This window comes from Onychomys torridus, chromosome 10 (assembly GCF_903995425.1).
Source record: "Onychomys torridus chromosome 10, mOncTor1.1, whole genome shotgun sequence".
Lineage (NCBI taxonomy): Eukaryota > Metazoa > Chordata > Mammalia > Rodentia > Cricetidae > Onychomys > Onychomys torridus.
The window spans coordinates 63374802-63391321 of NC_050452.1; the positions used below are offsets into that span (position 1 = coordinate 63374802).

At 35.7% G+C, this 16520-nt stretch overlaps 1 protein-coding gene across 9 annotated transcripts in view; it reads left to right on the forward strand.

Moving 5' to 3' along the window:
• The window catches only part of Lcorl (ligand dependent nuclear receptor corepressor like), a 183539-nt gene that overhangs the window by 80213 nt on the left and 86806 nt on the right, over window positions 1-16520 (forward strand). For all 9 annotated transcript variants that reach the window (XM_036200249.1, XM_036200243.1, XM_036200250.1 and 6 more), the window contains exons 3-4: window positions 6635-6714; window positions 7627-7756. In XM_036200249.1, the coding sequence (XP_036056142.1) occupies window positions 6635-6714; window positions 7627-7756 (210 nt within the window). The remainder of the gene's footprint in view (window positions 1-6634; window positions 6715-7626; window positions 7757-16520) is intronic.

A 16520-nucleotide genomic window follows, 5' to 3' on the forward strand; every position in this document is an offset into this window, starting at 1 on the left:
CCCAAAGCTCAAGCTCGCAGGCTTGTTATAGGGCAGTTTCATATGGGTGGGGGAGTGGGGTCGCTCGGAGTTCAGCCATCCGGCTGGATCTTGTGGCTTTTAGGTGGTTTTGCAAGGTGGTTCTGCCACAAGCAGCTTATTTTTGCAAGAGCTGTGGGCTAGCTGTACAACGTGGAAGCCTTCTGTAAGAGCTAAGCAGAAATATTTATCCACTAAGCAGAAATACATTTCTCTACTGGGATAGAGCCTAAAATGGAGTCCTTCAATATATTATCATCTGTTGTTTTAAGGTCCTTGAGATCTTTAAACCCTGATGTAAAAAATGTGGTGTATTCCTCGATCTTCCTTTCTTACCTGCCTCCTTTTCACAGTCATATTTAAAGTCAGAGTTAAACTTCATTGCCCTCTGCTAACTCAAGTTGCAACTTGGAACTTGTAGCCTCATCTGACAAAGTTGCAGCTTGGCATTTGTAGCCTCATCTGTTTTGTGGAACTTGTAGCCTCATCTGACCAAGTTGCAGCTTGGCATTTGTAGCCTCATCTGTTTTGTAGACATATTTGCATACATACTTATATTACTTTAGGATTTAGTTTCTTACACATGCTAGGTTCATGCATGCCATCATGGGTCTACCATTACATTACACAATGCTGCTACCATTGTCCTCTCAGTCTCCTCTACTCTACCTGTTCATCCCCTTCCTTCTCTTCCAGCCTATGGCAAACATTTTACTATCTCTGAAATTTGGCGTTTCCCACAATGTCACATCATTGGAATGTGTTTCTATGTGGTTTCTCTATACTTGTTTCTTTTATTTAGCAGTGTGCATTTGTGGATCTGTCTTTTTGTGGTTCAGTAGTGCATTTCTTTGTGTCACTTAATATTCTTGCCCAATGTGAATGTGCCACAGTTTGATTATCTTTTTACTTATGAAGTACATTTTAGTCACTTTCAAAATTTAACATCACAACTAAGGCTTCTCTAAATGTCTGCAAGTTTAGAGGTAGACAAAAGTTTTCAACATTTTTCTGTAGCACGAATACCTAACAGCATCATCACTAGATCATCTGGGAAGACAATGTTTGCATTTTTTACACATTGCCAGGCTGTTTTCAGAAGTGGCTGTACTACTTTGAATTCCCACCAGCAGTCAGAGATCTTGGTGTTCCCTTACTGTTCCTAGTCCTTACTAGCCTTCAATAGCTGTGCTTGAGTTTCTACCATTTTAATAGTTCTGTATGGTATCTCATTTTCCCAATGTGTAGATGACATTTGTTACTGACCATCTTGTCACACACAGGCATATTTGAATCTTTGTATCTTCTGGGTGGGGTTGGGGTGTGTTGAGACTGGTCTTGGTATTTAGATAGTAATAGAACCAAAATTAGGAAGTATTTCTTTTGTTTCTGTTTTCTGGAGTGGATGGTAGAGAACCATGTGGGCTGGTGTTTTCTGTTTTGGAAGATGTTTATTTAATTCTTGATTTATTTTTAATGGTTACAGCCTTCCTGGGGTTTCCTTGCTTGAGATTTGGTTGCTTTTGCTTTTAGAGGAGTTGGTCATTTCACCTAAGTTATCAAATTTCTGTGCAAAATGTTATTTGTAACATTCCTTTATTCTTTCAATGTATCTAACTTCAGAAGTGACTAATCCATCTGAAATTGGAATTGTTTTTTTTTCCTACTTAACCCATCTAGAGATTTATTGATTGTATTATCTTTTCAAAGTATGAACTTATTTTAATTTTTAGAAAGGCCTATACTATAGATTGAGAGAATATATAGCAAATGTTGGAATCATTATATTTTGGTAGTGTGATTTGTAAATTATTCTTATTTTTTCCTTTGTACTTTTTTTAGTCTTCAATTTTTTTATACAATGTATTTTTGTTATATTTTTTCCCCCTCTGCTAACTTTTCCCAGATTATCCCCTCAACTTCAAAATCTTTCTCTGAAAAAACAAAACAAACACAAAACCAGAAAAACAAAGGCACACAAAAATAAAAAAATAAAAAAACAAAACCGGTGGAGTTTTCTTTGTAGTTTCTAAAATGTTTCATATTAAAAATTGGTGTAAGCATATAAAATTATATTTGCATGCACATGTGTGTTATAGGATTCAGACCCATCCTCTTTGTGCATGCTAGACAAACACTCTACCACTGAGTTGCAGCTGTAGCCATAATGCTATTTTGTAGCTGCATTATTCAGCATCTTTCCCAGAAATCAGTAAACTTAAAACCATGAGCAACATAAAATGAACGACATAAAATAAATGAACAACATAAAATAAAATCTAAGTTTTTTACCCTTCATTGAAGTTTATCTTTGGAAACTCTAAATTTATATTCTGTGAATAAAGTATACTAAAAAGAATAAAGTGTTCAAAATAAATGAAGGCTGCATCTTTTAAACTTACATATATTACATGTTTTAATTTAACTTTTCCTACAACCTTAAGATTCAAATATTACTCTCTTAATGTTCCAAAGAAGAGACTGAAGACTGGAAAAGTATACTTGCTTGAGGCCACAACCAGTATATAGGATGTCCCTGTACAGTATTATTTTTCAATTTCAAAGTCTGATAACTTCCAAGTCAGAACAGTTAAAATGACTGGAATCAGACTTTAACCACAAGAGTATAAACCACATTGGAAAAGTTGACCTACACTAGATTTTACTAGTAGTTATTTAATTGCCTTTTATTAATAAGCCTTTTTTTTTTTTGGTATTTTTGATGGGGTTTTACTGTAACCCTGGCTAGCCTGGAGTTCACTGTGTGAAAAAGGCGAGCCTTGAACTTCAGTCAGTCTGCTGCCTCAGATTCCCAAGTAGTAGGATTATAAGTGTATACCACCATACCTATTTCTATAAAGGTACATTATTTAAATCTTTTTGAGCCTCTGTTTTCACATATTAAAGTTTGGAAATGGAGATAATTTAGAGATGAATATTTGTCATTTTTTTGCATAGAGTGGTTGCATATTTGTTTTTAACCACATGAAAGAGGAGAAATTTGGTCTATAGTTGATTTTTCAAAATCTGCTTTTCCAAAGATTTCTGGGGGGAAAAAGTATGTCCCACCACCATTGGGCTCAAACTAGAAATTGTGTACCAAGAAAGTAAAAATATGTATAAATAGAACTATATACTTTTGTATATGGCAGCATATAATACCTTTAGGTGTTTATGTAGGAGGCTTATTTTAGTTACTCTTCATTTAAAGAACTCCTACTAAAATGACTAGACTGGCCTTAGCATGCAATGCCTCAGTTTTTATGTTACAACTGATGGTTATTTTAATTAATCTGAAATTGCCATACATGTGTCAACATACATTAGTATTGAAATGCATTGGATCTATACATGTTTTAATTTTTTTATTTTTAATGTATAAAAAACACCCATATGTGTTTTGTCATCATCCATGTCTATGTACCATGTATGTGCCTGATTCCCAGGGAGACCAGAAAAAGGCAGCAGATTCCCTGGAACTGGGGTTATAGATGGTTGTGAGCTACCATGTGGGTGACAGGTTTTGAACCTGGATCTTTTGGTAGCACAGTCAGTGCTCTTAACCACTGAGACATCTCTCTATTCCCCATACAACAGTATTTTGTTTGTTGGTTTTGTTGTTGTTTGTTTGAAATATCTTCCTAAGTCTCTTATCCATTTTTTAAAAATCTCCATGTTATATTTTTCTCATGAAGCCATGATAAAAATAGAAATCAGTAAGAATTTCTTGACTTTGCAGAACTGTTCTGTTTGGTGTTAAGTCATGTTTTACAACACTAATCCTACATTTAAAAAGTAGTTCTGAGATCTGTGACTAACTTAGGAGTGATCTGAGGAAACAGAACTCCAGTCTGTGTATGAGGACCATGTTTTTTTTCTCCTTATTACTCCAAGTCCCAGGGTGGTGCAGGGTGAAAAATGCAGGTGACTAGGGAAGAGCCCCATGTGGTGGTATACATCTGTAATCCTAGCAGTGGAGAGGAGAGGATCTCCACAAATCCAAAGCTATCCTGGTCCATAATGAGTTCCAGGCCACCAGGATCCAAAAAGCAGGTCCCTGTTTCAAATGGGGTTGGGTTACACTTTTTCTTTCAAAGTCTCAGCAGTGAATGATACATACTTCTTCATTTCAGGGTCAAAACAGTTTATTTAAGCTTATATAGCTAAAGTTCTATAAGGACTCATTCCCTGCCCTCAAGTGTTTGGGGTGTGTGTGTGTGTATGTGTCTTTTTGTGCATGTCGAGATCAGAGGATAACTTTCGGGGAGTCAGTTCTTCTTCACCTTTTGAAGGCAGTCTCTTGTTTACACTGCTGCACGTCATATTGCAGGCTAGCTGGCCACAAGCTTCCAAGTGATTCTCCTCCTCTGCCTCTCATCTTACCATGGGAGTGAAAAGATGACAAGTTCATGAAACTGCTTCTGGCTTTTTAAATGTGGTTTCTGGGGATCGAGCATGAGTTGTGAGATGTGCATAGCTGGTGCCTTTACTCTCTGAGCCATCTCCCCAGCTCAGGAATCTCTCAATAATTGTTAGATTACTGCAAGTTGTTGTATGTGAAGTGGTCTGTAGAAAAGTAAGCTTATGCCGGGCAGTAGTGGTGACACACACCTTTAAGCCCAGCACTTGGGAGGCAGAGGCCAGCCTGGTCTACAGAGTGAGTTTCAGGACAGGCTCCAAAGCTACACAGAAACTTGTCCCGAAAAAAAACAAAAAAGAAAAAAAAGAAAAGTGACTATATATTCTTGAGCAGATATTTAGTCTTCTAAAAAAACACCTTATCAAATACATGTTTGACAGTATATAATGCACATTGAACACACAAGCCAATTGAAACAAAATTTTGTGTCCTGAAAAGTCATAGCTATTAAATGTGTTTCTAGCCCAGATTTCCAGTCTTCAGGTATCTTTCCATTACCCTTTACCGGGTCTTAATGTTCCCACATACTGCTCTTTGCAAATGTATGTAAGTATTTTTGTGCTACAAAATCTTTCTACAAATTTTTTACATTCTTTCTACAGATTTTATGATCATCCACTCTGTTTGGTTAATGTAAAAGGGCCCTACGAGTGACTTTAATCAGTTTTTTGTTCATTATCATTCCAGGAATGGTATACTTTATTTTCTGTGTAACTTAGCAGAGACATGTCTTCAGCTCCATTGTGCTTTTTGAAAGAATTTCTGTAGCACACTAATAGTTTCCAATTAGCCATTGTATAGCTGTCTCAGATGGTAACCTTTGTATGTAAGGTTCTGCATGCAAATTTATTTAGGGAAAAAAGTGGAAGGACATTCTGTTGTAAACAGTGATTTTAAAAATCAGTACATCTACTAAATGTAATTAGAATGACAGTGTTACCATACCTTCTTAAAATGTCCTTAGCAGATAAGTGTTTTTGTATTCCAGAAACTTTAATATATTAGAACTGTTGGGTTGTGAGAATTAGTATTCAGGAAAAAAGAAATGAAAGTTACTTAAGGTTTAAATTTTATTGTCACTTTCATACATGTTTATAATGTGCTTTGATTATATTTCTGCTGTCCACATTATTCTCACTTAACCTCCCTCCCACCAAGCCCTTCTGCGTTTAATTAGAGTTGGTGGCATGGGTTTGATTTATTTACTTGAGCAAGGACAACTTACCAGTGGCTACACTACTGTAGACAGGACTTCCCTTCTGCCAGCATCTACTAATTGCTTTTAACTCCTCATGGGGGAGTAGGCCTAATTGGCATTGTTGATGGAATGTCGATCAGCCCAGTCTTCTGCAGGTAACCATTACCTCTGTGAGTCCATAGGTCCAAGAGCTCTGTCCTGTCCAGAATACATTACTCCTCTTCATGCTCCAGCTCTTAAATTCTGCTCTTTCTTCCAAGGAGTTTCCTGAGTCTCACAGTGGAGGGCTGAGCACTTAACAGTCATTTGTTCTCGGCACTTTTTGGTGAATTATGAGTCTCTGAATTAACTGTCAGCACTGTAAACAGGAATTCCTCTGACCAAGGCCAAGAGCAGCACTAATCTGTGGAGAATCGTACATGGTTTGTTTGCATTGGATGATAGACCCTTTTGGTTTACTGCATCTTTCTCTTGTAACTAAGCTTTTGGAAATGAAAAAGTCTGGCCTTATTTATCCAATCTACGAATGGATTGCTACTTTTTTTTGTAGGCATCATTCCATTTTCTCAAATCTGGGTGTTCTTGACGCCTTTGTTCCTTCCATTCTCTGTGCTGTATTTTCTTTCAGATTGTGCAAAATTTATTCCTTTCTTCCTTCTATAACCCTCTTTGTTGTGACTGTCATAATGAAAATAAAAAGGAAATGAATAAATAGTGATGACTGGATCTTTGAAGTGATTAGATAATACTTAAAATTCTACTATTGGAAAATTCTTAATCTATAACCAGCTCATTTTTCTGGGTATTTTGTCTCATGGCCTATTGTTTATTTTTCTAGATATCAAGAGGTTAATTTGAAAGTTAGACTTTCTCTCCTTACTTTTAGTAGTTAGGTTTTGTATTTTTCATTTTTCCTTTTGCCATTGCTGTGGAAGATGGTGATTTTGCTGGTTTTAATAAAGTTAGTATATTTAATGAATATTTTCCTTCTTTTAAAGACTGTGAACCAGAAGAGCTGACTGACTGGTCTATGGATGAAAAATGTTCATTTTGTAACCTACAGAGAGAAGCAGTCAGTGTAAGTTTTAGTGCCATGAAATTATTTTTAAAATAATCACACAATTGTAACACAGTTCTTTTTTTTAAACTTAATTTGTTCTGCTAATTTGTGACTCAGTGAAAAATTTAAATACTTGATTTTGTTGAATGAAAAAAAATATGTCCAACATTTAGTTTAGCTTTTAAAATTCATTATTTTTTTCTTTTCTTTCTTTCTGTTTTTTGTTTTTGTTCTTTTTCTGTTTTTGTTTTTTTGTTTGTTTGGTTAGTTGGTTGGTTTTGGTTTGGTTTGGCTTTCATACTTCACATTTATTTCCTATTACTTCCTGATGCATGAACTTCACATTAGGTCAGGTTGGTATTTTTAGGTGTCCAAGGGTGAACTTGGAGACCTAGTTTATATAAGACCACTCTACAGTCTGGATTCTTTGCAGTTGGTAGTAAGGAGATAATATGCTACTATTTGTAACCCTTTCACTACTTTTAAAGTCTTTTGCTATCAGAAATATCCTGTGTTGATGATGAAATATGTACCTACTATATAGAGGACATAGATATGTGTAACCAGTATCTTCTTGTGTGGTGAGAAACTCTGATTCCTTATCTGTTGTGATGAGAAGAATCTTTTAAATTCATCTGCTTTGTTAAACCTCTGGCAGGATTACTTCACTGGCATGCATAGAGTAAACTTTTCAGCAGTGCCTGCCCACCCTCACCCTAATGCCCCAGCACACACATATTTTACCATAGATTTGGTAAGAAATAAAGGCTGTTTTGACCCCTGTTCCTATCAGATTTTATATTCTTTTGGTATAATTCGATATTTTATAAAAGGCAGAACAACTGAACATTGAAACAATGTTGACATATTTAGTTGGAACTCAGGTTTAAATAAAAAGTAATTAGGTATGTTACTTTCTTGTAATTTTAGGATTGTATACCATCTCTTGATTCTTCACAGTCAACGCCAACAGAGGAGCTATCATCTCAGGGCCAGTCCCACACTGATAAGATTGAATGCCAAGCAGAAAATTACCTAAATGCACTCTTTCGAAAGAAAGGTAATACTGGCATGCTTTGCTTTGTCATTTAAAATTTTGCAATGTTTGAATTTTTCTCATGGAAAAATTTATTCCTATTCTCAAGTCTTAAAAATTGTTGGATGATGATGAAGTTATAGATACATTATATTGTAGACCTATCCCTAATGTATCTTACATCATTTGTCATCTGGCATACTGCTTTAGTGTCAGCTTTAGTATGCATGCTTGACATTAAAAAGTCTGTTCTGTATTTATCTGTCTGACGTAATTCAACCAAATGGGTCTTTTTCCACTTATTCCCATACTTGACACATATCTATAAGGCAAAAGCAGTTTTTATATTTAAACGACTTGGAAAAAGTATAGGGTCTTCCATGTTTTGTACTTAGCCATTCCCGTGGCTATACATTGTCTTTTTTCAACCCCATGTGGATGTTTGGAGAAAGGAACATTTGGGTTTGTGTGGGATGAGGTTACCTTTTCTCTTTAACTTCTAGAGATTGAGAAAACACTGCTTTATTCTTCTTACCTTGACACTGATTCTATGTACTCCTCCTTAAAGTTAGGTTCCATATATTTTCTGCTAAGTTGATAACTTCATATTTTAAAAATATAAACAGTAATATTAAAAATACTATTCACCTTTGAGTCTTTCATTTAGTTGTTAACTCTTCGAAGTTTTTTGGATTCAGTTATGAGAATCCTGATTACAAAAATCACTAATTTAATTAAAAACACTGAAATAATAATAACAACAACAAAAGCCTTTGCTTGTGTGTTACTAAAATAGTGTTGGAGAATTTTTATTGTCTTAAAAAGTATATTTCTTCATAATTTTTAGTGGGACCCAATGTTAAAGTATGGATATATTTTCTTTAAGATTTGTAACACACTAATTTAGAAAAACTATTCTGTCAGTGTGTTTATCATACATGGTTGTCAGTCTTATATCTCTAAGGATTAAAGTTAACACAGAGTATAGTTTGTTTACACTGGAATTCCTTATTCCTTATTCTTCCTTTGAGTCATTTAAAATGGTAGTAAATAGAGTTGTCAACATTAAGTAATAGCTTTCAGTTTGTTGTAGTATGGAGTTAGCCTATGCTCCATTGCCTTGTTAAGAGTAATCAGTAAAAACTTGGTACTATTTCAGCTGATTCAAGCATCTGGGTCTCCAAGAGGTCTCCTACCAATAGTTGGGTGAGTGTTGCTGGGTATTTAGTGACCTCTCCATTTGGGAATTTCTTGTTTTCTTCAGGATTGTTTGAGAGATTACAGAGAATATGAAAGATTCTTATTAGTATAGTACTTTTGCCTTATTCCTTTGATAATTCTGTTATTTTTACTATATCACCATTTTCTGGATTTAGCTAAGCTTTTATTATTGTTTGACTTTTTTTCTTCAGAACAGAACCATTTTAGAAATTCCCAGTCTGGTTTGACCAGAATGAGGACAGAAAAGAATACCTTTTAATGATAGTAACTCTGTTAACTAATTGGTTTCTTGCTTTTAAAAATGTAATTAAGTATACTTTGAAATAACAAGTAATAAATAATGTTTTTAAAGACAGGAAATACATGAATCTTTGGAGTAGCAGTTAAGATATTTATGGAGCTTTTTGTTTTCTGAAACATTCCTTAATTTGATCATTTTTAGAGATTCTAGATATTGAAGCTGTAGTATTGATATTTTGCTACTTAATTTGAGAAACAGGTTTATACTGATCATCTAGTCAAAATGTAAAGTAAAATTTTTATATTCTATTCTAATTTATTTAAATTTTCTAGCTTAGAATCCTGAGGATTATGTTAATGATAATAAGCTATTATTATTTGGATTAATAATGTTACTAATTAAGATTGAGCATTTAAATCCTGTGTTAGTCACCCTTCTCATTTCAGTGACAGAACTACTTAAAAGAGAGAAGGCTTATTTTGACTCACTGTTTCAAAAGATTTCAGTCCTTCATGGTGGGGAAGACATGAAGGCTTAAACAACTCCAGCTTTCAGAGTTCTGTGTAGGAGTATGAGGCACAGCTCCTTACACAGCAGCCAGCAAAGTGTAGTACCAAAAGCTGGGCTGTAAGCCTTAAAGGCCTCCTGTTTGACACTCATTTCCATCAGCCTGGTCCCACAGCTTCCCTCAACAGTACCACCAGCTGGAGGCCACAAGCTGAAAGACTCAAGCCTAGAGAGTCACTTCTGTTTCAGACTACTGCAGTGCTCTACCTCCTCTGATTCTAAAACAGTATTAAAAGAGAGGTTCTGTGACTGACATGCTAACCCCAGAGACAGTGCTGCTCAAAGTTGCATAGCACATCTCAGTTCAGGGCTTTGAACATAGGAGAAATGTCTAGACATTTCAAAAATCTCAACAATAAAAGAAGAAATGAATGAGACAAAGGATGTACTGTGTCATGAGCCCCTCAATTTAAAAAAAAAAACTATATTATTTGCTATTTTATAGCATAGCATTAGAATTATTTATATTGAGTAGTCTAGAGCAGAACTATGAAAATGTTGTATATTTGTCATAGATTTCTATTTTCCCCTTAGAGAGCTATTATGTATCTAGTATCCTTTTTCTTTTTCTATGATTAGTCCCCTTATATAGGATACCCTTGCACATAATTTTTGGAATGGAAGTTGCCTATTAGTATTTAAACCAAATTCAAGTTGGGCAATCTCTTGTAATTAGAAGCAAGTGAAAAACTTGTTCAGGGTTGACATAGAATGAGAGAGGGATGCTCTAGTACAAAGACAAACTTTTACTCGTTTCCTCAGTGAATTTTGTCTGGATTTCAACCATAAAATAGAACAAAATGAAGTCTCATGTTAACAGAAATTTCATTTTTTTTTTACTATAGTCTTCAACTTCCAGGAACAGTTCTTGTAATATCTTAGTTTCTTACTAAAGATTTTCTTTCTTTCTTTTTCTTAAGTCCAGGCTGTCCAGAAACTCAAAATCCTCCTGTCTCAGCCTGTCTGGTACTAGGATTACAAGACTATACTACTAGTAAATCTTTGTTTTTTTAATTAAAATATAATTATATGCCTGGTGGTGGTGTCGTCACATGCCTTTAATCCCAACACTCAGAAGGCAGAGGCTGGTGGATCTCTGTGAGTTCAAGGCCAGCGTGGACTACAAAGTGAGTTCCAGGACAGGCTCCAAAGCTATACAGAGAAACCCTGTCTCGAAAAACCAATATATATTCTATCATTTCTCACCATGCACACGCTTGTGCATACACACACACACACACACACACACACACACACTCCTAACTATATGAATACAACCTGCTTAGTCTGTATAATGTCACTTGTATGTATATGATTTTAGGACTGACCATTTGGTATTGGTTAGCCAATTTGGACACTCTTTCCTATAGAAGACTATTTTACTACTCCCAGCATTTCTTAGTTACTTATAGGGGTTTCTTTGTTTTTTATCTAGAGCTGAGGCCCCACAATATTCCCCCTTCCATATTAGCATATCTATTGGTTCTGTCCTTATTCAGGCCATGTTGATGAGACTTTTTGGGTGTGGCTTTTCTGACATTTCTAGGAGATGAAATTTCACAGCCAGCTTCTTCAGTGAAGGGTAAGAAGTACACTTATCTGTGTGTATAAGAATAAATATCTAGAATGTAGTTAGGGATTATGCTGATTTAGTAAAGTAGAAGTTATAGGTTCTCAGTTTTCCTTCAAGATTAATGACTTCCCTAGCCCCAGCTAGTTGTCTAGGTTTCCAGTACCAACCATGACTTTCCTTTTGTTAAATGGGCCTTAAGTCCAGTTAAAGAGCTGTTGGTTACCACCAAGATATGTGTGCCACTATTGTACCCTTAGCGATACCATGCCATGTTGTACTTAATAGGCATGATAGCTGGGTAGGACTACTTGTTGCTTCCCTCCCTTGGAAGCTTGCATGTCACCTTTGGTACCATGAATGCCAGTCCTCGGGGAGGAATCTTTTGGGTCAGAGCCAGCTCAGCTCCTCTGGGTCCTGTGTCCAAAGTATGTGTTGTCTTCAGCAGTAGGGGCTTACCTTCAAGCTCTTGGGGGAAACCATGAACATTAGCAATAGCCTATGTTTGGTAATTCTCTTGGACAACTCAATGGGAGCTTCTCATGCCTGGTGTTGGGTGGGGGGTATGAGATAGTCTATGGCTCTTGTGGAGAGCATTGTCAGTCCAGATATAAAAATTTCATTTAAACTGTATATCTATGCACAGACATGTATCATGTATAAACTTAGATAGCTAGGATTCCTTGTGACTTTTTCTGACACCCTTACTGACATTTTTACTTTCTTCTTCCTAATCTTTCTTCCTCCTCCCTAATTAAAGCCCCCTCTAAGAAAATATTTCTGGAATGAATGAGTAATTAATAAGATAAGTGATGTTCAATTACGTTTCTCTAAGCATGTACTAGTGTTAGTGCTTCATTTGTTTTATTTAAAGAAGTACATTTTTTAGCACCTATGTGTTTACAATTTGCTTTTCCTGTTTGTAGTTAAGTATTACTATGTATGGAATGACTATCAACCCCTGGTTCCATTTGCTTTGCTTTTGTAGGGCTAGGATACAAATGTAAGGCCTTACCTATATTAGCAAGCAGTCTGCCAATCAGTTAGTCAGTTTTTATGTTTCTTTCCCTTTTTTATTTCTTAGATTTGATGTAAGAATAGTAATATGTATAATATATATATATATATATATATATATATATATATGTATGTATATATATATTGCACATATATGCATGTAATCAGGGTTTTTATGTATATTAACACAATCCTGTAGCTATATATGACCTTGTTAAACATTACCTCCCCTTAACTTTAATAATAGCCAAATTTTACATATAAAGTTCTCTATGTCGTTTCTATTCATATTCTTGAAGCTCTATACTATAGCATACAATAAATATTAAGTCAGTTCATTAAGGGTGGGTTAGGACTAATACGTATTATGTGATTTCTTAGGAATTGAGTTATTTTTATGCTTGTATGGCCTTTATCTAAATTTAGGCATCTTCATGTTAAGTTAAAGTGACATGACTCATTTAGGCCATAAAATTTCTTTCCATGGTGTTCATTTGTGATATCGTAGTGTCATATTTTGAATTTTCTTTATATGGTCTGCACTTTTACTTTCAAGGAATTATTTTATTGCAATGAAATAACCCATATACTACTATTCACATTCAGTTATGTTCATGAAAAGATTTTTCATCTTATTTTCATCATACCTATAGCTACAATTGTAGAGTTGTCAGTTGAAGAACGTGTGTGTGTGTGTGTGTGTGTGTATGTGTGTGTGTGTGTGTGTGTGTGTGTTTTATAGTGATACACTTGGAATCTCTGAAAAGATAGGGGACTAAAAACAAGAGATACTATACAGTACAGAGGTAACCTTAAAAGAACAACCATAAGATTCCCACTATATCCCTTAATTTCTTTCTACCTTTTTTATAATTTACTTTTGTGTAGTGGTGGGAACTAAACCTAGGGCCTTGAGCATATGAGGCAAGCACTGTTCTGAGCTATATCTCCAGCCATGAACCAAGTGTCCACCTTGGACTGCTTCAACCTTGAAGTGTTTGACTGTTAATCCCTCCTCCCCTCAGGAACACGTGGTTCCCTGAGTTTTTACCGCATGGCTTCCTTCCTCTTCCTTTGCTCTCTGAACACTGGTTGTCTTTTTCTCTCCACCATTTTCCTCCTGGGCTGAATTCAATAAAGAAATGAAGAGAGAATGAACACGTTGGAGTAAAGAAAGTTTTCCTCTTTAGAAAAAAATATAATGATTTATTGTATGTTTATGACTGCATTTGTGCTACATGTGTATGGGGCCCGGGAGGAGAGGAACAGCTTGCTGGAGCTGGTCCCTCCTTCCACCATGTTGATCCTGGGGATCAAATTGAGGTCATCAGGCTTGGTGGCAAATGCATTTCTTCACTGAGTCTTCTTATTGGCCCAGCTTTTCCCATTGTTCCAAATTCATCCATGAACTGTTCTCTCCTAGAACTTCAGCCTCCTTTTAATTTTGTCTGTTTTCATTGCAGAATCTTACGTGATTTTGTAGCTACAAGCTCTCATTTTTTGATTTGTTAAAAAAATAAATCTGATTGTTTTAAGCTTTATTTTACTTTTATTTATGTGTGGATGTGTGTTTGTGTGTGCAGGTGTCCACGAGGCCAGAAGAGGCTGTCAGATCTGCTGGAGCTAGAGTTAACAGGTGTTGTAAACTGCCTAGCATAGGTGCTGGAACTAAGCTCTGGTCCTGTGCAAGAGCAGCAAGCACCCCTTTAACTGCTGAGTCATCTCTTGAGTCTCTGGTCCTGAGTATTCACAAATTCATATTCCTGTACACATCTTTCTAGGTAGAGCCCACATTGACACATAGGAGGTAGTATGTGTGACACACGAGTTTTATGTAGTCATTTGCAACTCTTCTACATCCCCTTTCCTATACTGTTAGATCTGTAGTGCTTTTCATTTCCATGCTATGCTTTAGCTTATCTGTCTTCTGTTAAACTATGAACTCTTTGATGCCATGTTTTATTTAATTTTTTCCTGTGTTAAGCGCATCAAGTTATGATGTGTAAGTGAATAGATTTTTCCTCTCCCAATTTCCCAGGAAATAGTAGGGTTTAAAACCTACTATGGTATTGAGTTCTTTAAAGTGGTAATTAACGAGGCAATTCCATGTAGTTTATCTGATAGTCAAAGAGGTTTATTTTGGCTAAACTTACAGCCAGCAAAGGGATCGGTTACAGGATCCAGGAGAGGTGAGGCACAGTCTAAGATGGTTCTCTGGAGAACTCTGACTTGGTCTGCAATCCAGCATCCAGGATCATGAGGTAGCCAAGAAAGCGATCATGTATGCATTTCCCCTCTTAAGGGGTCTCAGTCCCGGCCATGCCCTGAGCAAGGGCAGGTAGCTAGCAGTTACCCGCTGCCTTCCAGGGTGGGCTTCAGGGGTGAATGAAGCACATACAACCACCCGTACAGTTCTTTGCATAGCTAACTGATGTACCCAGTTCTGTTGAAAAGACATCTACTTCTAGATACTTCTTATAACTAACTTGGTCATGTCTACTCCATTCCATTTGTTCTAATTTGAAAATGAATTAAAAAAAATCTTTTTTTAAAAATTGACACTAATTTTAATTTTAGTGCAAAGGCATAGTTATTATATTTAAAAACCTTTGCCTGTGTTTTGCTGCTTAGTACTAGCATCAAAGGCAACTGAAATTCTCTCACATACATGCCATTTTATATTCCTCTTTTCTCATACATTTAAAATGATCTGTGAAGGAAGAAATGTCCTCTTTTTCTCAGAGACTTGGCCTGTTTAAATTACTACCACACAAAAATGAAATATACTGGATTTCCCAAACCATTACATATGAAAAATGCAACATAAAGTAACTAATTAAAATCTGTATCATTATTTTTTCACTCTTCTAACAAGCTGTAATCTACATGATAGGGACCACGAAATGGGTGATAAATGAATTAACTGTTACTAGCTTTAGGTTCTACATTCCACATAAACTATAGTGGTTTCTATAAATAGAGTACAATCCTCATGTTTTGAAAATGTGTTTCATAATGTACAGTAATTTTTTAGGTTGTAGAATTTAAATAATGTAACTGACTATACTTGTAGGATATTTAAGAGAGTTTTAAGAATAATTTTGACTGCAAAGTAATATGTCAGTTGAGAGTATTAATCTTTGTAAACTTTGAACTTTAGAGAAAGAAAATTTTTTGATATTTTAGTCCTTTATGTAATAAGTAATGCCTAATATGTTGCATGCTATTTTAACCATTTATAAAGCTGTATTGTGTATGCCTCTTTTAGCTAGAGAGAGAGAGAAATGGAAGAGGGGAGGAAATTATTTCCTGGTATCCATGACAGATTGGATGTAGGTCCCTGAAGATGAAACTTCCTACTTGCTCATGTCTCATAAAATAAAGTGATATAATATGTGCATATAACCTGCATATATCTTTCCCCTTATTTACTTTCTACAACAAGCATTTCTTTATTTCTTAGAATTCATAATATCATATGAATAACTGTTAAACTGTTGTTGGGAAATAATGACAAGAAACATATCTGTACATGTTTGGTGTAATTTTGTCATGAGTGTTTTGAGCCACACCTTAATCTATGGATGTGGAAGCTACAGTAGGTAAAAAGGGTTATTATGCCAGTCATTCAACTTATATACAATTTAAATAAACACTTCAGTTATAAAATACTGTCTTTAAAAAAAGTATGTACAGTAGCTGGGCAGTGGTGGTGCACACCTTTAATCCTAGCACTCAGGAGGCAGAGGGAGGTATATCTCTGAATTCAAGATGAGCCTGGTCTGTGGAGCAAGTTCCAGGACAGCCAGGGCTACACAGAGAAACCCTGTCTTCAGACAAACAAACAATGTTTGTGTGCTATGTCCTCATCTATGATATTTTCAGTAATAAGACTCAAAGCTTTTGAATAACACATGTAACACTGCAGTGCAGGACTGTTAGGCCAGGCTGGTAAAGTGTCTGATTTTTAAAAAAATAATAATAATAACATGCCAAACAGGGTAGGTAAAAGCCCGTCAGACCTCAACCCTACATAGAGCTATAGGTAACTGAGGAAAGCTGGGAGTAGCTGAGGTGGTCTTCCTCAGGGAAGAGCACACCAATTGGTTGTACAGTACCCAAATGGTCAGCCCTGAAAACATACATACAAATAACATTATATGAACTCAGCA